Source organism: Equus caballus, chromosome 25 (genome assembly GCF_041296265.1).
Source record: "Equus caballus isolate H_3958 breed thoroughbred chromosome 25, TB-T2T, whole genome shotgun sequence".
In the NCBI taxonomy this organism is placed as follows: Eukaryota; Metazoa; Chordata; class Mammalia; order Perissodactyla; family Equidae; genus Equus; species Equus caballus.
In genome coordinates, this window is record NC_091708.1 from 43663360 (window position 1) to 43689417 (window position 26058).

At 58.7% G+C, this 26058-nt stretch overlaps 2 protein-coding genes and 1 non-coding gene across 14 annotated transcripts in view; 1 reads left to right on the top strand and 2 right to left on the bottom strand.

The window, feature by feature from the left end:
• RALGDS (ral guanine nucleotide dissociation stimulator) overlaps positions 1-9228 on the bottom strand; it is a 47738-nt gene extending 38510 nt beyond the window's left edge. The window contains exon 1 of one of the 2 annotated variants that reach the window (XM_023629225.2): positions 8798-9228. In XM_023629225.2, the coding sequence (XP_023484993.1) occupies positions 8798-8815 (18 nt within the window). In that variant the 5' untranslated portion in view covers positions 8816-9228. The remainder of the gene's footprint in view (positions 1-8797) is intronic. The other variant, XM_023629227.2, reaches the window with a different exon arrangement.
• An 868-nt stretch (positions 9229-10096) lies between these two features.
• MIR9033-1 (microRNA mir-9033-1) lies at positions 10097-10233 on the top strand. The gene has a single exon (NR_128047.1). It is a non-coding gene; the product is annotated as a microRNA mir-9033-1 (primary transcript).
• Positions 10234-12604: 2371 nt separating this feature from the next.
• On the bottom strand, positions 12605-22768 carry GBGT1 (globoside alpha-1,3-N-acetylgalactosaminyltransferase 1). 11 transcript variants are annotated; one of them, XM_001499154.5, is made up of 7 exons: positions 22515-22768; positions 21324-21512; positions 20726-20791; positions 15910-15960; positions 15794-15829; positions 15107-15241; positions 12605-14038 (listed from the first exon to the last, which is right to left on the bottom strand). In XM_001499154.5, exons 2-7 carry the CDS (start codon positions 21392-21394, stop codon positions 13354-13356), a joined length of 1044 nt encoding a protein of 347 aa, XP_001499204.2. In that variant the 5' UTR covers positions 21395-21512; positions 22515-22768; the 3' UTR covers positions 12605-13353. The 11 variants fall into 11 exon arrangements, with proteins under 11 accessions (XP_001499204.2, XP_070108138.1, XP_023485006.2 ...); XM_070252037.1 differs by having other exon boundaries at positions 15107-15432; positions 22515-22752; XM_023629238.2 differs by having other exon boundaries at positions 15107-15432; positions 22492-22658.
• Between the last annotated feature and the right edge of the window lie 3290 nt (positions 22769-26058).

Consider the following 26058-nt stretch of genomic DNA (forward strand, 5'->3'; position numbering starts at 1 on the left):
AGTCCTCCAGGAGGGAAGTCCCCCCAAGGGGCGGGCAATGCCTTGGGTCTCCAGCATCTGGGGGCTGAGTGCCGGTTTCAGAGACACCACCTTTGTCCTACCCTCCTGCTCTGCACTGTCCCTCTGCCAACCCCTGGACTTTGCTCCTTCCTTGGTTTCCTTACAAAAGGCAAAGTTCCAGGGCTTCTCCTCTCTGCCTCCACCTGCTCACACCTGGGACGCATGGCAAGGCACCAGGTGGCCTCCCCTGCCCAGGGACCTTCCAAGAGTGGTATAGGTCCATGCCACCGTCATGTAACAGAGAGACTGTGTGTGCCAGGCTCTGTGCTAAGCACTTCAGAGCCACCACGGCCCTGTGAGCTGGGCAGCACACTTATCAACCCATGTAACAGATGAGAACCCTGACACTCAGAAGTTGAGGGGCTGGGCCACAGACACTCAGGCCTCCTCACGGTCAAGGCTTGGGTCTGGTGTTTGGAAAAAGCAAGATACAAACAGACACATGCACACACACACATGCACGTGATCTAATGACACATGCTTTCGCTTACCCACACACAGCAATCGTGTGTCTCCACTTGCAGCCACATGCATCCTTTCACACATGTGCTGGCTCAGCCACCCAGTACCAGGCTTGTCATGCACACTGGTGGTGCAAATGATGGATATGGTCACATATTCACTCAAATGTGCACAGAGTCACCCAAAGGCAGGGAGACACTCCTGACATGCACACTCCCACATGGAGGTGCAGGACTGCACACACAACCCCAGAAGCTGCAATGCAAGTCTGCTGACGATGGCTAGCCAGTGTGCCCGGATCCAGCAAGCACGCTCCCTTGGGGCCCCCATGGCAGCTCCTGGCATGGCTGGCAAGAGGGGAAGGAAGCCCGAGCTCTGTGCAGGGAGATCCTGGCCTCAGCGGCCAGGAGGGAAACCCCTCTTGAAACCCTAAAGACCTGCAAGTGTCTGCTGTGAGGAGGCAGGTGGTGGCACTGCCCCCTGTCCACCTCCTGCCCCCAAAGCCCAGAGCTGTTACCTCCCTGGCCACCCAGGCCTCAGGCCAGAGGAACTGCTTATGCCTGAACTTCAACTCTGAGCAAGTAGAGGGGCAAAGGGCACCATCAGGCAAGTTCCTGGTCAGCACATCCGTAGGGCGGTCAAGGGCCCGCGACCCTAGCCTCAGGGAGGCAGGAGATCCAGGTGGGGCTCATGAATGGCCGGGGCAACTGACTCTACTTCTCTGGGCCCAGTTTCCCCACCTGGAAGAAACGTGCAGATTCAAGTCAGGGGCTGCCCCCTGCTCCCCAAGGGCAGTTAACACCACCTATCTTCACAGCTGGTGGGCCACAGGGCCGCCTGCCTTCCTTGGAGGGGAGCAGACACTTTCCTGTCCCTGTGGAGGACCTGCCTGTGCATGTGCCCGGTGCCTCAGGAACATTTCACTCACTGTGACATCTGTAAGTCCACAGGTGAGGCGACCACGGCAGCCAGGAGTTGAGGAATTACCTGTCTGGGGTGCTCAAGTCCGTGCCAGGCTCCCACTGCCCACGGCTCCCTCCACCTTGACCTCTCGCATGCCCGGGGGCCAGGGCCCCTCGTGACAGAGGTGGACGGAGATAACCAGGGCTGGGCTGCCCCCTCCCTCTGGCCACAGCCCAGATGGATAGGGGTTGGGTGGAGCAAGAATCCCGTAGGAAGAGATTCAGTTCAGGTGGCTGTGGCCCCCAAGGGCTTAAATACTGCCCCCCTCCCCCTCCCAGTCATGAGCCTGACAGTTACAGAGAAAGGGCCTCCGGGGACAAAGGCCCGCGACAGGATGGAGTCCCAAGGAGGGCAGGGCAGGAGGTGGGGAGGTTCCTGGACTCACTGGCCAACGGTCCTTTCCTCTCAACTGGCCAGGACCACCCCGCCCCCCCACCTCAGCTCTACCCAGTGGTAGGCACACCTGGACGCTCAGGTGGTGTCCAGAGAAGAGGCCCTGTTTCTTCCCCAAGAGAACCAATTCTGGATCCCAGCCCAGAGATGGGGAGGGCTCCAGGTGCCCTCCAGCCCCGGGGTGGCCCCTGTCCCCTCTTATCCTGGGAGAAAAGGGGGAGCTGAGCAGCCTCAATTCACTTAAGTATGCACCCACCGCGCCAGGAGCAGGGCTGGCTTGGGCAGCGCTCCTGCATCCTCCTTCCCTCCACACCAGTGGCCTCCTGCCCCCCTCCCCCGCAGGCTCGGCGGCCCACCAGCATGAAGCACCCGGCCGGCCGCACCCGAGCCCCCCGCCACCGCTGCCTGGCCTGGTCCATTGTCTGCAGCGCCCTCGGCCTGCCCTCCTCCTGCCACATGGCGCCTGGATGGGGGCTGCCAGGCAGAGCCTCTGCCACACCTAACCATGGCCCGGCACAGGGCACAGGGCGCCACCAGGCCACCCCAGCTCCGGAGGTGGGCACCCCCCTCCCCAGTGGCAGGGGGGGCCGGGGAGGCTCCTAGGGTTGAGGTTATGGCCCAAGGTCACATGGTGAGAGAATGGTCAAGGTCAGATTAGAAGCCAGGATCCCTGAGGGCACTCAGAAACCCTAGGGCGGAGGGTCACCCACAGCCCCACTCCTCACTGCCCTCCCCAGAGGGAACACCCGAGGGCCACTGGGTGGGCCTCACAACCTTCCGGCTCCAAAGTCCCAAATCCCATGGCCTGGCAGTCTGGCCCTGCCCGCTCTCTCCATTCCACTGCATGGCCCTTGCCGGTGGCCGGGGGCTCTGCACCTCGCTCCTTCCGGCTGCAGACAGCCCGCATTTGTTTCCTTATCGCCGCTGGGCACAGGGTCAGTACCCACGAACTAAAGCAACCCCTAGAAAGTCCACTGGGCCCGATTTCCTTCATCCCCGCAGCAAGCCTCAGGTGGGTATTCTCCTCACAGCCGGGGAACAGCCAGGCTCGGAGGGACTGAACGCCTGTTTTAGGACATCCCGTAATAAGCATTGAGCTGGGACACAGACACAGGTGTCCATCTCCAAAGCCAGTGTCCTTAACCGTGAGGCTGCCTGCCTCCCCGTGAGCACCGGGATGGAAGCAGGCAGGCAGAGGAGGAAGCAGCGCCTAGCCTGGTCCTGGCCTCTCGGCCTCCCGCCCTAGTCCCCAGTAGGTGGCATCATTTACAGGACAGTGTTTATGCCCTGAATGACGGACATGCAGGCACGGGGGTACAAGGGGCCACAGATGGGGAAACTGAGGCCAGTGAGAAGGAACATGCCAAGGTCACAAAGCCAATCTGTCTCAAAGCTGCCCCAGAACTGCAGTTCCCTATTCCAGGGGCTCTATACCCCCTCCCCCCAGCCATACCCTCCCGTGCCATCCTGCCTCAGGCCCAGGTCGCTCATGGCTGCAGAGCGGCAGAGCACAGGGCACTATGCCCGGTCCCCCACTCTGGCTGGCACCTGGCCCCATCCACTCAGCCTTCTGACCCTACATTTTCTGACATTCTGCCACTCAACTGTCACTCAGGTATCCAGGAAATAGCCTCTGTTGCTAGGGGGCTGGCCTGATGCCAGGTGGCTGGCTGGCAGGGTGGGGCAATGGGGAGTGGGGAGCAGTCTGAGGTTTCCCTCTGGAAGGATCCAGGGGGCAGGGGTGGATCAGCCATAAGGAGTACCTAAGGTCCACACACAGGTCATCAGAAAGCCCCCAGCCCTCAACCTTCCTGCAGGCAAGTATCTGGGGTCCTGTAGTTGCCAAGCAATTGCTCCGGGTGGCCATGGGAACTCTCCATTCTTCTGGAGCTTGTCATTTTTAGGGGGATGCCCTCTCCTCTGCACCTCCTCACCCTGGCTTGCCTGTCCTGGGAGGAGACATTGAAGTTCCGTAAGCTCACTTCCCCACCCCACAGAGACCCACCCAGCCATGACCCTAGGAGAAGATGCTTTGAGGTTCAAAACTCCAGAAGCCTGAGAAAATGCAGAGCCCAGAGCCCAAGGCCTTTATTAGAGCGGGGAGAGGTGGATAGGGGCTCATTAGCTCTGTTTATGTCTCCTCTCACTCTGTTAACCACTGCCGCAGGGCCTGCCCAGCCCTGACCGTTGGAGCTCACTGTAATTGGAAGGAATTTGGTCCCAGCACCCACGCCCGGCCCCTCCCAGGCTTGTCTGCACACGGGGACTGGCCCCCACCAGTCCCGCCACTCCCTAGCTGTGGGAGTCCCTTTGCCTCCCAGTGCCTCCGTTTCCCCACCCGTAAGTGAGGATGGCAGCAGTACCTATCTAGCACATGCCATGAGACACTGCAGCCCAAGGTCAGGCACAGACAAGGTGCTACGGGCTGGCTGTCACTGCCAGGCACCTCCACAGCACAGGACAGAGGTGCCAGAGTGGCCCGGGAGCTTACTCCACAGAGCACAGCCCCATGGCTAGTGGGCCGCTGATGGCAGAGTGGCCACTGAATCCAGTCCCCCGGGCTCCAGCCCAATGCCTTCTTCAGAGGATCTATGGCTTGTCCCATACCCCCATTCCTCCATTCCTACTCTACCGTCTTGTCCCCTCTGAGGGGAGTCAAGGCCCTCCGCACGGGCTGAGTGCTTAGCACAGAGGCCCTCGATAAATATGTGATGCGTGAATCAATCAGTGACTGGCTGTCAAGGGCTAATGGTCTCGACCTTGTGGGATTCAGAAGTGTCCAGGGACCACAGTAAGAAGTGGTCAGCGCCATGCTGGGCACTTTGCTCCATCTCGCTGTTGCCCATGGGAGCCCACTCTCGGGCAAGGAGCCCAGGGCGCCTGCTCCTCTGCCCCAGATGGCCCTCCTGCTTTGTACAAGAAGACAGGGCAGAACTCCACCAGGCAAGCGTTGGGGAGCTCAAGCAGCACAGACCCCTTTGGGCAGGGTCTCTGGGGAAGGGACCCCTCAAGTCTTGACCTGCGTGGACAGCCCACCCACGCCCACCCGGGACTCATGGTGCCTCGCCCATCCTGCAGTAAGAGGAGAGCTATCTGGAAACCACAAGTGTAATCATAGCTGCAGGGCCCCTGGAAATGGCGAAGGGGCAGCTCAGCTTGCAGATGAAGGAGGAAACACAAACTCTGACCACTGCGGTCCTGGGCCAGGCCCGGCCCGGCACCCTGGCCTCCCACCCAAGCTGCCACCCAGTCGTTACTCCACGGCCCCGCCTCGTTTGATTTCCTCCACAGCGCGTGTCACCCCTGAAATGACTGTGCTCCTGGTCTGTTTACAGTTGAGTGTCGTCTCCTCGCAACTGGAAGGTGAGACCTTTGTCTACCCTGGGGCTGCTCCAAGCAGCACTGGGGTGGCCACAAGGAGGTCACAGTGCCACCTGCTGGCGCTGCGCCAGGATGCACCAAGCCAGGGAAGAGCCTGGCTCCACTCACACCCCACAACCCTGAGCTGGGCGCCCAGTCCCCAAGACCTCCTCGGACCCCAATGGCTCCCCTGTCCCTGTGGGCATCTGGGTGCCTGGCCTTCAGTGGGAGAGTCTGTTGTGGGTTGAACTGTGTCCCCGGAAAGACATGTTGAAGTGCTAAGGCCTGGCACCTGTGAATGAGACCTTACTTGGAAATATTGTCTTTGCAGATGGAATCAAGTTAAGACGAGATCATACTGGATTAGGGTAGACCTCAATTCAATGAAGGGTGTCCTTTTTTTTTTTTTTTTGAGGAAGATTAGCCCTGAGCTAACATCTGCCGCCAATCCTCCTCTTTTTGCTGAGGAAGACTGGCCCTGAGCTAACATCTGTGCCTATCTTCCTCTATTTTATATGTGGGATGCCTGCCACAGCATGGCTTGCCAAGCGGTGCCATGTCCGCACCTGGGATCCGAACCAGTGAACCCCAGGCCGCTGAATTGGAACGTGTGAACTTAACCGCTGCGCCACTGGGCTGGCCTTCAAATGGTGTCCTTTTAAGAAGAGGGAAAACTGGACATGGACACAAAGAAAAGGCCACATGAAGACGGAAGCAGAGTCTAGAGTGACACATCTACAAGACAAGGGATGCTAATGATTGCTGGCAACCACCAGAAGCTGGAAGAGGCAAGGAAGGATCCCTTCCTAGGGCCTTAAGGGAGAGCATGGGGAGCCGACACCTTGATTTGGACTTCTAGCCTCTAGAACGGGGAGAGAATAAATTTCTGTTGTTTTCAGCCTCTCAGTTTGTAGTACTTTGTTTTCAAAGATTTAATTTTTTTCCTTTTTCTCCCCAAAGCCCCCCAGTACGTAGTTGTATATTCTTCGTTGTGGGTCCTTCTAGTTGTGGCATGTGGCATGTGGGACGCTGCCTCAGCGTGGTTTGATGAGCAGTGCCATGTCCGCGCCCAGGATTCGAACCAACGAAATACTGGGCCGCCGGCAGCAGAGCACGCCAACTTAACCACTTGGCCACGGGGCCAGCCCTGTAGTACTTTGTTATGGCAGACATGGGAAACCAATACAACACCCCCACTGCACTGACCCCCACCTCTGCCACCCTGGCCAAGTGCAGCCAAGCCTGTGTTTCAGGAAGAGCTCCAGGAACCTGATGATGAAGCAGGCGGTGACCTGGGGCAGGGAAGATGGAGTGCAGGTGAGTGCCCACTAGACAACCAGCCTTGATCGTCATCCTCATCTTCAGCATCACGCCTTCCTTCCTCGAATCAACCCTGACCACAGGACACCTCCTTCCAGCATATCTGTCTGGATCCACCCACGGCCCAGGCAAATCTTGCCAATAACACATGAATGATCTCAGAGACAGACCCCACCCGAGTCGAGCCTCAGATGAGACAGTAGCCCCAGCTTCCTGGGAGACCTTGAGGCCGAGGCTCCCAGTTGAGCCGAGCTTGGATCCTGGTACAGAAGCTGTGAGATGGTCAATGTTTGTTCTTGTAAGCACTAAGTTAGGGTAATGCTGTCACACAGCATAGACAACAAGTTCCTCCTTCCAGGCTGGGTCTGGCCCTGCCCTCCTCCCTCCTCCCAACTCTCCTCCCCAGCTCTCTCCAGCCACACTGGCTCCTTTCTCACCTCCCCTCTGGCCAAGTTCTCTCCTGCCTCAAGTCTCTGTACTTTTGAGCTCCTCCCTTGCCCCCACCCCCAGCACACCACCCACAGATGGATGCAGGGCTGGGTCCTCTTGTCCTTCTGGTGCCAACAAATGTCCCCACAGAGGCCTTTTGGATCCACCTAGGGGCTCCCAGCTCTCCCTCCAGCGCCTGCTTCATTTCCCTGGAGTCCCTGCTCTTCTCTTTCATGTGGATTTGCTTTCACGCTTTGTCCCTTCCTCCTCCAGGCTGTGAGCTCCTGGAGAGCAGGGACCATGTGGGTGCTGTCCACCTCCAGGCCCAACACGGCCCTGCTCAGGGTGAGTACTGGGGGCAAAGTAGCTGCAAGAATAAAAAGAGGATCTCAGAGCACCCACCTTGGCCCTCCCACCTCTGAGCAGCTCACAATGTGGACAAGGATGCCCACGATAGAAGGTGCCTGTGGGGTTGGGGGGGGGGGAGCCCAGATTGACCCGTGGGTGTCCCTTCCCTGATCAGGTTGCTCCATGAGCACAGCGGGCAGAGCCCGCCCCCTGGTGGTCAGCCCCAGCACTGCAGCCCCGGACTGGAAACCAGAAAACAAAACACACACCTTTGTTTGGATGTAGTCTAGGCACTGGATCCACCAGGGCCCAGGAGGCAAAGGGGCAGGACCTACAGGCTCCAGGGGCCACGTGCGGGACCTCAGAAGCCTCCCTTGTCCCCTCTTTCCCTCCACTGAGCCTGGCATGTCCAGTTCACTCATGAGGCCTCCTCAGCCCAGCCAGGGCAATGACTCCGCCCCACTTCCAAATGAGGACCCCGATGCTCCAAGGAAGGCCTTGTCCCTGGTCCCTGGACAAGTGGCCCATTGCTCTGCCACGTTCTGCACTACCCAGGTCACAAGCCCCCAAGGCTCTAGGCTGGCTGCCCTCTGCTCAGAAGGACCTCAAGGGAGTAGAAAGCATCTTCCAAGGACTTGGAGCACATGGGTCATGGGTGGAGAACTAAGGTCAACTGACTCTTCTATGAGTCTGTGGGACTCTTGGGGCCACCCCGTCTATACACCCCAATTTATAGAGGAATAGGCTGAGGCCTTCTCTCCTGAAGCCCCCTCCACATTAGGGAGGCAGAGTGTCCTCCCAGTTCCAGGTGCCCAGAGTGACAGATGCAGGACCCCAGGAACCGTCCTCTCCAGGCTGCCCTTGGGATGGTCCCTGGCCAGCAGCCCCCTGGCAACCCTGGGGATGCGCTGGCCACAAGTCTGACATCTCTCTCCCTCCCCATTCTACGGACCTGGCGTGTGTGTAGGGGCCGGCAGACCCCTGCCTCATGGCAGAGCTGCCTCCGACCTCTTTCTTCTTTTCCGTCACCTCCCAAGTGTGCACTCCTCCTCTGACACCACTCCCCGGTCCCTACCTGTGAAGTCAATGTGCGTGTATGTACCTGTGGGCGCGTGGGGATGCCCAGAGGAAACGGCCCCACATGAGAGGCGGTGGACAAGGAGCCCCCAGGATGTTAGGGGCTCTCATTCCCAAAAGAAACCCAACAGGAGGGTTGAGTCCTGGCCTAGGAGGCTGGAACCCTCCAATCTCCCCTGGACTCTGCCACCCCGTGGCCCGGAGCCAGTCCCTGCCTGTCTCTTGGCCTCAGTCTCCCAATTGTACCAGAAGGGGTTGAACGCGGAACTGCGTAAGCGCGCGCTCAGCGTGGACGCGGCGTCGTGCTCCCTCCCCGCCGGATGGGGTGTGGGCGGGGGGCATGTGGCGGGGAGGGCGGCAGGGCCGGGCCGGGCGGGGCACTCACCTGGCAATCTACCATCATCCTCAGCCCTGGCAGCGCATCGCCGGCCCCAGGGCGGGGCCCGGGGCTCGCAGAGGCCGCTGGCCTCGGCCCGCGCGCGGCGCAGGGGGGCGCTCGGCTGCGGGGCTCATGGCGCGGCCTCCCGTCCCCGCCGGGCCCGGGGCTCCGCGGCCACCGCCGCCGCCCGCGCCGCTCCCATTGTCCTCGCTGCGCCGCGCCACCGGCCGCTCGGGCCCCGCTGCTCGGTTCCGCCGGGCTCTGGGCTCCGGCCGGGTGGGCGGGGACAGCCGCGGCCCCGCCCCCTCCCGGCCCCGGCCCGCCCGCAGGTGTGAGGGGCGGGCCCCGCCGCGCGAGCTCCCCGGGGGCGCGCTCGGGGGCGCGCACGGGCCTCCCTCCCGCAGGCGGACGTGGGTGGGCCCCGCTGGGGCAGCCGGGCCTTGTGTCCACAGCCGGGCGCGCACACGGGGCCTGCGCGGGCCCGCGGACAGCGCGTGCACGTGAACCCCGCCCTGCCGCGCGCGCACAGCTCACCGAGGGCTCAGCGCGGGGCTGGTCCCCGTGTCCCCCGCCCCCACCGCCTGCTCCGTGCCTCCTACGCCTCCTAGGATCTCGGGCCACCTGAAACCCGACCAGGCGGGGGCTGCTGGGCGCTGGGCCGGGTGGTTGTGGAGGCCTGGGGACGCGGGAGTCACTGAATATACAACCCCATCCTTCTGTCCCGGTCCTCATATGCCACCTGCAGGGGCAGCTTGGTGGATATCTGGGGACAGGGGGACCGGGAGGTGGCAGTGGACACCGAGTGTAGGCAAGGAGGTTAGGCCGCCCCTTCCGCCTCCTCCATTACACCCCCCTTCCCCTTCTTCTTGCAGGACCGCAGGACACGAGGTCCAGCCTATCCTTGACTGCAGCCCTAGCTGGTGTGGAGGGGCTGGAGGGAGCCCAGGGAAGTGGGCCCACCACCGGGAGGGGCGGGGGTAGGGGGGTGGAGTTACTGTTAGGGAGCCCCTGGGCACTGAGTGATTTCACCCCATTTTATAGATGAGCAGTGGCCCCAGCACTCAGGGTCACTCTGCTATAAGTGACCAGGTCCAGCCAAACCCGGCGCTGACCATCGGAGGCCTGCCACGTGTTGGTGCTCCCCCAGCCAGGCCACGGCCTCAGTCCAGCTCTTTGGGCCCCTTCATCTCCTGCTTTAATCCCAGCACACCCTCCCGAGGGCGGAGTCACTGACCCCATTCTCAGTGGAGGAAACTGAGGCTTGAAGAAGTCACCACATGAGCTGGCCTGTCCCAGGGCCGGGGCATGGCCCAGCTGGGGTCGCAACCTAGGTCAATCTGACCCCAAAGGCTGTGCTTGCACAGGAGCCCAAGGAGGTGCCTCTGAGCCCAGCCTTGGAGGTGAGTCCACGGAGGTTGGGGGGCGACAGGGAGGGACACTGCAGGCAGGGGGCTCTGAGAGGGGCAAGGGCTTGGCGGGCTCCCTGAGGGAGGAAGGCTCTAGGGAGGCTGGAGTGGGGTGAGGGGTGCACAGGGGAGGGCATCTGGCCCGAGTCACACAGGACTCTGAGTGTTGGGCAAAGAGTCAGGAGTCACTGCAGGTTGGGGGCAGCAGGGGCCACAGTGCAGGAGGTTTGATCAGAGCCCCAGCATCTCAGAGTTGGAGGGAGCTTAGTGGGCACGTGATCCACCCCACCCAAGCACACATCCGTGAGCCCCAGCCAGGCATGAGGCCTGCCTTAGTTTCCTCCTGTGCACGGTGGGGGCTGTGGAGGTCGTCTGCCTCCTCCCAGAGCTGGGCATGCTGTCTGGGGGGCCCAAAGATGGCTCTTCTCAAGGTAGTTGCCCAAGAAGAGTCAGTGTCCAGAAGTCTTCCAGCTTAATCTCATTTAATCCTCATCCCAGGGCCTTACAGAGGTGGCGTGACCTGCCCAACATCCCACAGCTGCTGGGACAGACGGAAACCTGTGTTCTTTCAGCTGCCTCACATTCACACAGCCATTCAACAAACATTCCTGGAGTGCCTCCTGGGCTTCAGGTACCAGGGAAACCTGGTCAGCCACCATAGGTGTCCTTTGGAGTCTACCCACTGGGGAAAGGGGTAGGGGTTGGCAGAACATTGTAAATGATGACACAGCGTGAGGAGGATTTATGGGAACACCGAACAGCACCTGCTCTGGAGGGGGGCACAAATCAAGGCAGTCTTCCTAGTGGAGGTGGTGTCAGGAGTGAGTCCCCAGGAATTGGCCAGGTGATGGGACCGGGAGGCCTGACTGGTGGGCTGTGTGAGCAGAGGTGTGCTGGGCCAGGCCATACAGTTGAGCGACCATTTTGGATGGTAATGCTGGGGAGGAGCCTGTTGGCCATGAAGGGACAGGAAGCTTCAGTTCCAGGGGTCTCCATTGCAGGGGGCGCTGCGGATATTTGTAATTTTGTCTATTTCTTAAAGAAGTACTTCTACAATTTAAAAAAGCTCAGAGTTCCCAAACTGATCTGCTCTGGCAAGATTGGTGCCCAGAGCTCAGATCAGGCCCTGGCAGCCAGGCTGAGGGCTGCTGGGGCTGCCTCTGGGCACTCCTGCCCCCTCTGCTGGGTCGGGCCGGTTCCCCTCCCCTCTGCCCGCCCCAGGCCCCTTGCTTCTTCCCACCCTGGAGCAGCTCTGCAGCTCTGGCCCCAGGCCCTCAGCTCCTCGGGGAAGTAGCCTGGATCCTGGTTTGGTTTCAGGAGTTGGGGCCTGTCACCCACTCAACTCATGTCTGAGGACCATGCCCTGGGATGGGGACCAGGGTCAGTCAAAGTCCCTTGTGGGGGCTTAGGTCCAGGAGATGCTGGGCCCAGAGCTGGGCTGGGAGTGGGGTGGGGGCTCCCTTCTCCCCTGCAAGGCTGGTGGTGCCCAGGCCTGGGGGCTACCTGCTCCTGAGCCTTCCCTGGTCTTCACATCCAGGGGCCTCTTCTTTGGCACAGCCCTGCTTCATAGCCCCTCCCTGCCCTGGGAAGGTGCTCCCTGCTGGGGACACACGGGCCATGGATCCACCTGCGCCTCAGTCCAGGAAGCACCCCAGGGCCTCTCCCTGACAGGGCTTCTCCCTGACTCGTGCGCTGCGGCCCAGGCTGTCTCCTCACTTGGTCACGGTCTGTCTGCACTCTTGTGATCTGTCCCTGCTCACGGGCCAAACCACAGGTTGCAGGAAGAGTGGCCTCAGGGCTGAACCCTAGCTTTGCCAGGAGTGGCCAGGTGCCCATCCCGATATGGCCACAGAGTGCACCTCTCCCCACCCTCCCCTTCTCCTTTCCACAGCAAAGATGCTGCTGCCCCCAGGGGAGTGGACACGAGGCCACCCAGCCCTGAATCTACACCCCCCCTCCCGCCCCCCGCAGACAGACAGAACCAGTGTGGGGCTCTCAAGTCCCTCTGGGGCCACGCTGGTGAGGCTGCCCTCACAGGTCCTCTGATCCTGAGTCTGCGCCACACCCACCAGTGTCCTCACAGGCTGAGGCGGACCCGACACAGGAGGGCTAGCAGACGTATCTTTTATGCACTGAGGGACTAAGAACCCACAGGGTATCCCGCTGATGGGCTCTGCTCCCCTCGACTCGGTCGGGAACGTGGCATGTCTGACAGCACGCTCCCATGGCACCCACTCTCCAGAACGAAATCCTGTCTGTCACAGCAGCCGGCTTTAGCCCAGGTTTTCTGAAAAGCTGTCTCCTCCCTCCCCCACCGCCACAAGTTGATTGTATTTGAAATCCAGGCTGCCTGTACCCCAGCGGCTGGCAGCACAGACACTCAGAGGTGCAGGGGAGAACACCTTGGTTAGGGCCTAGCACATGTAACCTTTATTAAAAACTGGCCCGACCCCCTTACAAAGGAGGCGGCTAGTGCCCGAGAGTGTGGTCCGCCAGTGGGTGCAGGCTGGACCTGAAACCAGAGAGAGCCTAGAGCTGGTCCATGTCAAAGGCTCACTCCGGGGCCCTGAGTGAGGAACTGGCTCCATATGGCTGGGGGACATCACGGTACCCGGGAGCCCCTCAGCCAGAGAGAAGGGGTCTGGGACACCTTTCACACCAGGATGTCAGAAGTGTAGCTTTAAGGGCAATCGGCAACAAGAGGGGCAGGGGTGGGACGCAGGCCCTGAGCAGAGCCGGGACTCCAGATCCTGCCCCGAAGGCACGTCTGTGGGGGAAGGCCTACCCTCTTTGAGCTCTGGTCTCCCTTCCTCGTGTCCGACCATTCTGGGGCCATGCTGCTGTGTGACCTCTGGGTTCTCCTCCAGTAGGCACAGCCCTTTACAGTTTACAAGGGCCTTGCCACATCCATTTTCTGGCTGGATTCTCCTGGCAGACTGAGAGGAAAGCAGGACAGGGCTGGGCTCAGCTAAGGCTTGAGGGGTGAGGCACTGGTACAAGGCGGCTCCATTGGGGCAAGGTGGGTGCTCCGCTGGGGTGAGGTGGGTGCTCCTCTGGGGCGGGCTGGGTGCTCTTCTGGGGCAAGCTTGGTGCTCCTGTGGGGTGGGCTGGCTCCAGGGCTTGGGGTCGCCCTCCAGGGCAGCCCTGGCTCTGCTGTCAGCTCCTCAGCCAGCTGGTGTCTTTGTCCAGTGTAGAAAAGCGGATCAGCTTCAGGCTGGGTGGCTGGCGCTTCCTGTCGTCCCAGAGGTACTCTGGGGATAGAACTTTGGAGGGCTTATGTGAGATGAAGCGGCGGTTCAGGTGGCTCTCCTCCTGCCAGGCTGCCATGATGCCATTGGCCTTGTCTGCCAGGATGGCCATGTGGCAGCCCCTGGTAAACTCGTACACGTTGGCTACCCGCCCCCCAAAGACCGCCCCTCCATAATAGAAGTCCCCCTCACCGTCTGCCACGAAGGCAGTAGAAACATGCCTGCGCTCGTAGGGGAACTGTTGGCGGGGTACAGCATAGTAGCCCGGGTGAATGGCAGCCACTAGGTCTCCCAAGGTCTCAGGGCCCCACGGGTTCCGGAACACCATGTCCACATCGACGCAGAAGAGGTAGTCCACCTCCCGGTGCGCCCTCTTGGCAATGTGCTGGCTGATGATCTCCATCCGGCGCGTGGAGATCTCCTCCCAGCGGGAGTGCCTCTGGATGGGGATGATGCCGAGGCGGCGGCCAGGGCCCAGCGGGACCTGGGGAATGGCCGTGGGGTCGTCGGTGAAGACATAGTAGCATACCCGGTAACCGTGCATGAAGAACCGCTCGGCCGACTCCAGGAAGTGCTGGACGAAGTGGGTGTACCTGGTGGCAATAACCACAACATCCACCACAGCCCTGGCAGGGCCACTGCCTGGGTTCCCACCATGCGCTGGCGATGCAGGGCCAGGCTGGGGCCCCCCCTCTCAGCTCCCCACCTCAAGCAGTCACTCAGGTCTGACCCTCAGGGTCCTCCTCTCAAATTTCCACAATCACAGTACCAACCTCTTAAGACTGTCATTAAGAATGATGCTTCAGGATGACTCTTCCATTCACAAACCAAGCTAACTTTATTGAGAACTTACTGAGTGCTGGGCAGTGTTCTTATCTCCTTTGAGCCTCAAAAACTCGCTACAGGGCAGGCACCGTAATCCCCATTTTATAGGTAAAGACACTGAGACCCAGAGAGAGAAAAGGAAGCAAGCAGCAGCCCAGTGGCTGCATCAAAGCTGTGGGGGTCCCGGAGGCGCAGAGCCGAGGAAACTATGTGGCCCCACGCCCCAGGCCACAGCCGATTGGACCAGGGGCTCATCTGACCCCAGGGGGGCCATCCAGCATCTGGCCAGCACTTTTTGCCTTGGGGCCCCATCATGGTCCCTCTCTCAGAAGTCCCAGAAAGGGACCTAGAGGCAAGCAGCCAGGTGGTGGCTCCTAAAGCAAAGGCCAGGTGGGGTGAGGGAGGAGAGAGGAAAACAGGAGGGATCCAGAGAGTGGGCAGACAGAGCCGGTAGAGGAGAGGGTCCGGAGGGCGGGGCCAGCTCTGTCTGGGTCTCTTGATGTGCCTGTGGCCTGCCCATGGACCCCCATTTATATAAGGTGATCTGGGGGGTCCATCCCTTCACGCCTGCCTGGACTGTTCAGGGGGAGCAGCAAGGGGTGAGGGGCACCTGGCAAAGGTTCCTGCTTTTCCTTCACCTGGGCTGCCTGCTCCCCTTCCCTGCCAGGGCCAGACCCCCTTCCTCCAGGAAGACCCCCTCCCACTCCACTCTCCCTTCCTACCCGCGCAGCACCTGGGTCAGGGCCTCCCTCGTCGGGCAGGCTCCCATCTCTCCCAGACTGCACGCTCCTGTGGCTCAGAGAGAACCCTCCCTCGCCCAGCCAGCCGTGACTCACTTCCCCACGGCGAACACCGTGAGCCCGATGGTCAGGTTCAGCGGCTGGTAGATGTGCTGCAGAAGCTCGGCGTTGAAGGTTCCCTCGGACACGATGGGCGCCAGCCAGGGCGTCAGCGTCAGCAGCTCTGTGGGCCTGGCAGCAGGGGAGGCCGTGGGGGTTGAGACGCTGTGTGACCCTGGGCAGCTTTGTTCCAGTCTCTGGGCCTCAGTATTCTCGTGGAAAGTGGAGATGATAACAGCAGCCTCCCAGCGCGGTTGGGAGGGCCAGGAGTTAAAGCACATCAAGTGTCTAGAAGAACCTGGCATTTCAGCTGCCTGCTGTGCCTAGTAAATGGGAGCGCCAGTATCATCATAACACGGGACTGAGCACCTGCTATGCAGCAGGTGCAATGCTGTGCATCTCACAAACACCGTCTCATCTGGTCCCCCCACCTCCTGTGAGGTGGGTACTATCATTAATCCACCTGTACAGAAAAAGCTCAGAGTAACAGGGTAACCCGCCCAAGGTCACACAGCTACTGACAGAGCCTAGGTCCCTGACTCCCAGTGTGTCTTTCCACCATCCCAGACTACCTGGACCCCAAGGCCTGAGACCTCCACCACCCCAACTAATGAATCAGAGCTGTCCCCCTCACCTACCACCCAGGTCTCTCCATTCTGCACCCAGGCCCTGACGGACACCTACCTCTGCTCCAGCAGCTTGGGCTGGGGGTACCGTGACCTGCAACCAGAAGGGCCAGTGGTGAGGGGAGGCAGCTCCCAGCCCCAGGACCACAAAAGGGAAAATGACAGTTTACTTACTGTGCCACAGGCTGGAACAGCTTCTCCCCCTTGTACTGCAGCTTCATGTTGCTGGTAGTGGAGGAGAAAGAGCCGTTAGGGCTGGGCGGGGGGCAGAGACACTCAGCACGTGAAGGATGAAGCTGAGCTTAACCAAAGAGCCCCACGGGGCAGGTACCACCCAGGTTCCATGCAGACTCCCGGGAGCCATCCCCACCACCGCTCTGCCCTCTGCGGGGCTGGGCTCCTACAGAAGCGGTCTGTCCAGGGGCACTGAGTGGCAGGGCAGCGATTCCAACCTGGTGGTCTCTGTGTTCAAAGCTGATGCCTTTTCAACTATGTCACTCTGTAGGAGCCCGGCATGGGGCGGAAGGTTTGAGAAGGAGCAAAGGCCCAGTGAGCCCAGTTCTGCCACCTTCTTGCAAGATTCCAAGCCTGGGAACCTTGGGGGAGTTACTTAAGCTGAGCCCACGGTGATGGTCAGTGTAGTGCCTGGTTACTCAAACAGCAATCAAGGCACTGCCCTGAAGGTATCCTGGAGATGGGATCAGCGTCTATACCAGCTGACTTTATGTAAAGATTATCCCGGATAATCTAGGTGAGCCTGATCCAGTAAGAGGAAAGGCCTTAAGACCAGAACTGAGCTACCCATGAAGAAGAAATCTTCAGTCCGCCCGTGGACGGACTGCCCATGTGTTCCCGCCTGCATTTCCCGCCGGCCTGCCCTTCCGATCTCAGCCCAACCTAGCCACCCCACAACTGTGTAAGCCAATTCCTTGTACTCTCTCTCTCCCCCTCTTCCTCCTTCCTCCCTCCCTCCTACCAGTTCTGTTTCTTTAGTGCAACCTGGCTGATACACCCACTTCTTCTCATCTGTGAAATGGGTAATGACCCTCAACCCTGAGGGCTGCTGTGAGAATTAGCGAGGGACGCGAGCCTGCGGTTCTCAGCCCGGCGCAGCACGGAGCAAGCGCTCAGTAAGACCAGGCAGCCTGGCCCTCGCTCGGCAGGCGGCGCGTGTGGCCAGCCTTCCTGAGCTTCAACCAACGTCAGCGGGCTGGAGAAGGAAGAAGCGGGTCCCTGAGGAAGAAGGCTGCAGGCTGCACGGGGGCCTCTGGCTCTGCCACCATCTACCTGGCCGAGACCTGAGGCCAGACATTTGACTCATGGGACACTGGTTCCCTCAGCCCTAAAACGGGGACAATAAAACCTTCTGCTTAGAGTCCTTCCCCAGAGGGTGGAAGTGAGGTCCAGAGAAGGGAAAGGTGTGCCCAAGGCCCCCAGGGAGTGGGGTGAGAGCCAGCTCCAGAAGAGGCCTGAAGTCAGCTCTGTAAGGCTCAGACCGCCAGAGGACTCAGCGCCTGCCATGCACCAGGGACTTTCAATATGCCGATCCTGGGGCATGGCTTCAGCCTCCTTCAGTTTTCCCACCTTTTTTATTTTTTAAGTCAGAATTGGGGTGAGTTTATTATGAGCCAGAGTGAGGATTATAACCTGGGAAGGCCTCAGAAGTCGTTCCCTTTTCCCATGTTTTTTAGTCTATGCTTTTTTTTGTGGTAAAATATACACAACAAAGATTTACCATTTTAACTGCTTTTTTCTTCTTTTGAGGAAGATTAGCCCTGAGCTAACATCTGCTGCCAATCCTCCTCTTTTTTGCTGAGGAAGACTGGCCCTGAGCTAACATCTGAGCCCATCTTCTTCTACTTTATATGTGGGATGCCTACCACAGCATGGCTTGCCAAGCGGTGCCATGTCCACACCCGGGATCCCAACCGGCAAACCGCCGAAGCAGAACGTGCACACTTAACCGCTGTGCCACTGGGCCGGCCCCTTAACTGTTTTTAAATGTACAGTTGAGCAGCATTAAGTATATTGCATTGTTGTGCAACCATCACCACCATCCATCTCCAGAACTTTCTCATCTTCCCAAACTGAAATTCTCTCCCCATTGAACACTCTCTTCCTTTCCCCTCCCCCAGCCCAAAAGCCATTATTCTACGTCTATCTATGAATTCGACTATTCTAGAGACCTCAGATAAGTGGAATCCTACGATGTTTGTCCTTCTGTGATTAGTCTGTACTCTTGAATCAACAATTTTTTGAAGTCAATCCATCAAATCGTCCCTCTGCCCTAGTTTCACGTAAACCAGCACATTCAGGTCCCTGCTCAGAAAGTGATGGGACTCTGAGAAGGGGGTCAGAAGTGGGAAAGGGCCCCAGGACACTGGCACCAGCCAGCCCAGTGCTCCACTTCCCTGGCAGTTGGCTCCTCCCCTCTCCCTACAAGCCCAGACAAGATCCAGCTGCATTCAAGAGTTAGCTGTAAGAACACTGAACCACAGACGAGCCAGGGCCAGAACAAGGAGCTTCACGTTTCCAAACCGCAGAAGGAAACAAAACTAAAAGAAGAAATCCAAATGAAAAAAGGGGAAGTTGTGACCATCAAAAGCAAACAAAAACCTCCAATTTCAATCTATTAAAAAAATAACTTGGGGCCAGCCCCGTGGCATAGTGGTTAAGTTCAGTGCTCTCTGCTTCAGCAGTCCGGGTTCGTGGGCTTGGATTCCAAGCACAGACCTGCACCACTCGTCAGCCATGCTGAGGCAGCGACCCACAAATAAAGTAGAGGAAGATTGGTACAGATGTTAGTTCAGGGCTAATCTTCCTGAGCAAAAAAAACCCAACCAAAAAAACTCCACCTCAGTAGAACCAAGGCAGACAAACTAGAAAGAAAAATAATGTAGCAAATGCACTGGGTCAAGGATGATGACTGAGAACCACAAACAGGCCAAAGAAAGGTCACCGAAGAGGAAATTCAACTAATGAGAAGGCGTGGGGGAAATGAAGGCCTCAGGAGGAATCAAAGAAATGAAATTTAAACCAAAGAGATAGCACCTCCCATCTCTGGAATCAGCAAGGTGGTGTGGTCTTTGTTTCTCATAATACCCGGTCCTTCCAGCGCTGGCCCAGATGCAATGCAGCTGCCCAGCTGGGAGTGGCGAGTGTGTGGATCTGAGCGTGTGATGTGCCACCGTCCCTCTGAACAGCAACCTGGTGAGCTGGATGGAAAACCCATCCATATCCTCTGGCTCAGGAAGGGAACGTATCAAAAGAAAGGATCTTTAAGATGGAAAAAGCTTTCTATCCAAAGCTGCTCCTTACAAACTATGTTTCCAACACTGAGAAATTAGAAACAACTTAAATGCTCCACCCTTGCTGGTGGGAAAGGGGGAGGGGTCCAAGAATTATGACCCAACCCGAGGGGGGTAAAATGATGGTGACCACCCAGAGCATGAATCCACACCGAAAAATAAAGCCAACTCTGGGAAAACAGGATACAAATCGCAAAAACATTACGATCACAACTATTTCCAATAGCAAGCAGCCTTTCTGCTTTTAGAACCAAGTAAGTGCACAGTCTGTTCAATTAGAAAATGCAGCCACCACCAAGCCGACAATGAACTCTGGAATCAGCATAACTCAGACCAGTGGGACCCTCGGGAGCTTTTTTCTTTCTTGTTTTACAGCTTCCTAATTTCCTATATTCTGTGTTTATAATAATAAAACATGCCTTGTTCATTATAGTCTATGATCCTGATTTAAACGTTCTGTTGTTAGTGCTGTCAAGTCAGTTCTGACTCCTCCACCCGCTGTGGACAGCAGAATGGAACCCTGCCCGGTCTTTTTGCTCCATCATCTTACCTGCGGGTACTCTATCAGGCAGCGCTCTGCTGCTGTTCACAGGGTTTGCATGGCCAATTTCTTCAGAAGTGAGTGGCCAGGTCCTTCTTCCTAGTTTGTCTTAGTCTGGAAGTTCTGCTGAAACCTGTCCACCAAGGGTGACCCTGCTGGTATTTGAAATACTGGTGGCATAGCTTTCAGCATCACAGCAACCTGCAGCCACCACAGGATGACAATGGACGGATGGGTGGTATGGTTTCCTGATTGGGAAATGACCCTGGGCCGTGGTGGTGAGAGTGCGGAATCTTAACCACTAGACCAAGAGGGCTGGCAAACTTTGCTTTAGCTGTCATGAAAAACAAGAGACCATGGGGGCCAAATGCCCCCTCAAGACCATCGCAACCCAACTGTCATTGCTCTTAACTGTCAAAAGTCAGATTCGTTATGTGGGGAAGACTGGTCACATGTTAATTTGTTCTTTGAATCCACATAGAACACAAAATTGGGGCTGGTCCGGAGGTGCAGTGGTTAAGTTCACATGTTCCACTTCGGCGGCCCCGGGTTCACCGGTTGGGATCCCAGGTGTGGACATGGCACCACTTGGCAAGCCATGCTGTGGTAGACGTCCCACATAGAAAGTAGAGGAAGATGGGCTCAGATGTTAGCTCAGGGCCAGTCTTCCTCAGCAAAAAGAGGAGGATTGGCAGCAGATGTTAGCTCAGGGCTAATCTTCCTCAAAAAAAAAAAAAAACCACACACAAAATCGAGCAAAAATGTCAAGTCCTAAAAGCAGTGTTCCTGAGCGCCTCCTCCAGGCTGGTGCCACAGCAGGTCACTGACAGGCATCAACGCACTTCCTGCTGCAGGCCGGGCACCTCGACCATCCCATTTGACAGATGCAGCAAGGGAGCCTCGGAGCCACACAACATGCTCAGGGTCAGACTGCAGAGGGGGTGCTGCAAGGACAACCGAGGACTGAAACAGGCGAAACTTACTCCACATTTGTGGCAGCCCATAAATTACTCACTGATGCACACTGATCAGAATCACGAGCTTAGGACCTCAGAACCTGCAAAGTGACGTTAAAAGCTCTCCCATCTCCCACACTCCGGGCAGCCCACAGAGCTCCCGGTTCTGCCAGCCCCATACTTACAAGATCTCTGGGCAGGGGAGGTAATAGGGGACGTAGGAGACAGGCAGCCAGTCCTCGACATACACCCTGGGAAGGAAAAACACCTGTTGACTCACCTCTGTCCCAGAGGCCGAAAACTCACCTGGTGCGGGTTAATGGGAGTGAAGGCAACCGGGGGTCCCTCATCACTCCTTGGGGTACAAAGTCTCCTGGCCTTCCAGCATGCTGTCATTATTCACCCATAGAGCCATTCACTCCTGGGGCAGGAACGTTCTCGACCCAGGCCCTGAACACAAGGGGGTGGCAGTGAGGGGCAGCCCCGGGAGCTCCGCAGAAGGAACACACGGGTGAATCTGGGAGCATGAACAGGAGTTCCTCATCAACATGGCTAGGAAAATGGTCAAGGCAGAGAAAAGACCAAGTGCAGAGGCCAGTACAAGGCAAAGTTCAGAAGCCAAAACCAGTTTGGTCTCCCTGGCATGGGGTTGAGGGATAAGCGTGCCAGAAGAGGTGGGTGGGACCCAGGAATCCCCTGAAGGGGTCAAGATTTGGGGGTTGAGATGCAGGAGAGAGGGGGGCATCTGGGGGACAGAGGGAGGGCTCCATGGGGCATGCTCACCACAGAGTGCAGAGTACCGTCCCTACCAGCAGGCAGACCCCCAGGCCGATGGCCAGCCTGTGGCGGCGCATGGCCAGGTGCAGCACCTGAGCCTGGGCACCTGCTGAGACTGGGCGTGTCCTGGCCGATCAGCCCTCCTCTCTCAGGGATGCCAGGCTCTGAGCCTCTGTCTCCAGGGTCGGGGAACACCTGCAAAGGAATTTTCCTTTATCCAGGGGACAGTAGCCCCATCCTTGCTGCCCTACCCTCCTCTGGGCGGCCCCACCAGAGGAATGTGGATCCCTGATGTCTCCTCGTCCTGCTGGATCCCAGGCTGGCTCTGGCAGCTCCGGGAGGTGGACCGGGGACGGGGCTCAGTGCTCAGAGAAGGCTGCAGCTGTGCCTGGGGAGAGGCACTCTGGCGCGGCCTACTGGCCTCCAGCCTAGGCTCTCAGGTCTCCCTCCCAACCGTGTCTCTGGGCAGTGAGCAGAGGGTGGACAGCATACAGGGACCGGGGCAGCAGCGCGAGGGCGGGGCTTCGAGAAGGATTCCCAGGAACAACACTGAGGACGCCGGAAATCAAGCCTACAGCCGGCTCGACTGTGACCCCAGCGGACAAACGGAGCCTGGGCGAGGGCTGCGCAGAGAGGCGGCCGTGATTCCCCCGGGGGTAGGGGTGGCAGCAGTGCATTCCTCTAGGGGGCCCGCGGGAAGGGGCTTCAGTTCTCATTGGATTGGTAACCTTGAGCAAGGCACTCTCCGCACCCCCGCCCCCGGCCTCAGCGTCCCCCTCGGTTAAGGGGGCTTGGGTGGGGGGCACAATACGCACCGGCCCTGAAGATGACGCGCAGCAAGGGCTGTAAAGCGCTTGGTCCGGCCGGGCTCACAGTGCCCGCAGGACCCCCGGCAGTCGTGCAGGGGTCAGCCCGAGGTCAGAGAAAGATCCCAGGGCCCGGGCTTTGGGGCTTTGGCCCCTGTTCACCCCGTGGCCTCCGGCAAGCCCGCTCCCTTTCCCTCCCTCTGCGAGTCTCAGTTTCCCCACCAGGGCCACGGGGTCCTGCCAAGCTTCCGCCACGATCTTCCGCTCCGCGAGTCCCTGCCTCCCGGGGGCCCAGGCTGGCGGGACCACTCCGCTGACGCAGAGCCAGGCCCGAGCCCCGTGCGCCCCAGCCCGGGGTCCGAACCCACCAGCCTGGGGGCGAGACGCGCACCTCGACTTCCGCCCGCCAGGGCCAGCTCCGGTTTCTGGCCGCTCCTCCTCCACTCTGGGTTACGCGATGGCCTCAGCTACCCCCTCGCCGCGCCCGGCCTCCGGCAGCGGCAGCGTGCAGGGCTGAGCCTGACGCAGGGCCCGCAGAGGGGGGTGAGAGGAGCTGCACATATAGGGTGGGGAGGGGAGGGGGCGGGGGCCGCGGGAGGGAAAAGGAGACGCGCGCCCCGCCCACGGCCGCAGCTCCTCCCACTCACCTGCGCGCCCCGCCCACAGCTTCTTCCCAGCCGCCTGCGCGCTCCGCCCACGGCCCCGCTCCTGGTCAAGCCGTGCTGGGTCTTCAGTTCCCATAGGCAAAGTGGAGGAAGATGGGCACAGATGTTAGCTCAGGGCCAGTCCTCCTCACAATAAAATAAAAGGTAATTGTTTAAAATAAAGGAAGAAAGAAGAGCGTGGAAGCAATCACGGGAAGGAAAAACCAGCTGGATGTCGCACTTTTTTCCGGGTTGGGATCATGTCTCCGTTGCCCAGGGCCTCTGAGCCTGGCACAGCGGCTCCCGAAATCTCCTGGAGCCTCTGTTTCCTCCCCTGTAAGATGAGGTTGGCCGTATTTCCTCCCACGGGCCGGCCTGTCGGGGTGGCATTGACTCTTGTTCACCCTAGGGACTCTGGCAGCCCCAGAGGGACCCTCTTACATCTCACCAAGTGTAGGCCAAGCGCAGGAGGTGGAGGGCTGGGAGGCAGAGACCTCAGCTTAGGCGTGGAGAGGGAGGGCATACAGAGGGACCAAAAGGAAGGCATCCAGGGGTAAATAAGGAAGTAGTAACAAGGCGGGGGTCAGGAGGAGAGAAACCAGATACAGAGAAACAGTACGGAAGACAAAACAACAACGGAGGCTCAGAGAGGTTATGGGTTTGCTCAGGGTGGCAGTGATGCACCTTGAAGTTGCAAACCCAGATCTGCGTGGTGCCTGGGTACAGCCTCCCAGGTCCTTCCGGGGTGTCGTTGAGGTTTCCCTTGAGGACCACGGGTTCCTGTAAGGCAGGGCCTGTTTCCCCAGAGTCTGCGGGTGCCTGGCACAGGCCCAGGAGCTGGTGAGTGCTAGCTGAAAGGTGGTGCTGCCATTTTTAGCTGGAGACACTGGTCCCTGGGACCGACTGGTTTGTTTTCTTCACTTGGTTTAAGTTTGCAAAGTTCTCTGGTGTACTTTCCAGACACTGCTGCCTCCCTGGTAATAAAGAGGTGAGCAATACGGGGCAGGCCCAGGACTCTGCCAACTGGCCACAGCCCTGTCCTGGCCCAAGCAGCGTTCTCTTTCTCCCTCCTCCCCACGCCCCACCTCCAGGAGAGGACAAATTTGGCCTAAGGACAGCGTCAGGGCTGGCCTGGGAGGGGCGGTGAAAAGATGAGGGAAAACCAAAGGGACTTCCATGACTTGAAAATGTAACCACCGAGAACCGAGAGGGGAAAGGAAGGCGGGAGAAAGCGGCTGTGCATTTGGACATCTTTGTAATTGGAGAGCGTACGTGCACTGAACTAGGAACTTACGCAGAGGCCTGAAGTGTTCACAGGAACCAGCAGGCGAATCAGAAAGAACAAAACCAACAAAGCATGGGGGCAGAGGGAGAGGTGGGAGAAACGTGTGCCAGCTTGCAGTCCTCTCTCTCCTTCTCTCTCTCTCTAGATATAATTTTATAAGCTTTTATGAACTATTACTTGGATACCTTTTGAGGAGGAGGCCCATGGAGGCTGCGCTCCCACTTACTGGCTGTGTATGAGATGCTGTCCCACCTGTTAGGCTGTGAGCTCCCAGGGCAGGGATGGTGTCTGGGGTTCACCATAGTTTTCCAGGTCCCTGCACACAGGCACATGCTGAATGCATGAATGAGTATATGAACGAGTGAATGAATGAATGAACCCAAGACTTCTTGATGTCTTAGGTTTCTTGTCTGTAAAGTAACAGCACCTGACACGGATTCACTCATCTATTTATTCAGTAAACATTTAAGTGCCTACTACATGCCAGGCCTGGATCTGGAGGTTGGGACACAGCAGTGAACCAGCGCAGTCCCTGCTTGCATGGAGCTGACTAGAGCAGGGGTTAGATGAGGGATGCGGGTCACAGGCATGTGTCCTAGCTCATTTGGGAGCAGCTGCCAGGATCAGCAGGTCATGCACATGTGCCTGTCCAGCAGCTCAGGACTAACCCGGAGAGGCCTGTGGTGGAGAGGATGTACTCATGTTACCCTCATCCCCGTGTGGCCATTCCCCTCAGTGGTCCTCAGATTTCCCATCTGTAAAATGGCCATGTGAGGAAATCCCTCCCTAGGTTCCTCCGTGAAGTTGGTCTTGGTCTTCCAGGGAGACAAGGAAAAACTCTGCATGGTCTGTCTCCCCACTGGTAACCACGGGGCTGGGGTGGGGGGGTGGGGCACCGGGTTTGAGTTCACCGAGGGGACTGGGCTAGGATCCCCCTGTTGGTTAGTGGCCAAGCTGAACTGGGAGCCCTGCACTCCAAACCCAGTCCTCATGCTCCCCACCAGCCACAGACTCTCCACACTGGGTCTCTGACCTGCCCTTCCTCTGGGATCCTGGAGGATGCCCCAGGGTATTTCCCAGGAATAAGGGGCTTCATGGTGGGATCAGTCTGAGAACCTGGGATGACCAGGGGCCGGAGTCCTCCCCAGACCTTTACTCTCCAAGGCAAGGTGGGGACAGTCTATGGAGCCTGGTGGAGGGGGCTCGGCAGGGTGGAGGCAGGGCTCCAGTCCAGGGCACGGACCTCCCCTTCCTCACCTTAGGGAAGAAACTTCTGCCTGGAGCAAGGGCCAGCATTCTCTTGGGTGCCCAGCTGTAGCCTCCAAAAAGCTCAGTTTCGACCTGAACGTTCATCTTGACCCTCCTGGGTCTTGGTACCTGGGGATGGGCAGTGACAAGAGACAAGTCCTTGAGGACAGACCCCAAGTCTCAGCCTAACTGCCTAGCGTTCTGCCCTCGATTTTCTGGGTGACTTTGGACAAAACTCAGTTTTTCCTGCTATGAAAAGAGGCGATGGAATCCTTCAGTGCTTTTCGAGCTGTGCCCTGTTGGGGGGTGGGGGAGAGTGTCCCTGACATGTGTATGGGGGGTGGGAAGTCCAGGCCTCATCCCAGCTTTACCCTGAGCAGCTCTGTCCTGTGTTTGAGACACGGGGCTTCTGCGTCAGGTACCATTGGAACAACATGTAACTGCCCCCAAAAAGTGAGGTTTAAAAACATCGGGGCTGGGTGAGCTCTGGGCCAGCCCTGCCCCTCTGGGACCCTGTGCCTCTCTTTCTTGTTGACCTGGGTATTCAGGAAGACAAGTGGGTTCACAGTCCTGATGCCCGACCCCCGGCCCCCAGCCGAATCCAGGAGTCCTTTAATCAAAGCCCCAGCAGCCTGCCCTAGTCACGGCCTGGCCTGGCTGCAGGCAGAGCCCACAGCGCCCCTCCCTGGCACCTGCCCGGTCATGGGGAGCAAATCTGCCAAGCTCTTACTGCGGTCAGCGTGCTCCAGCCTCTGGAG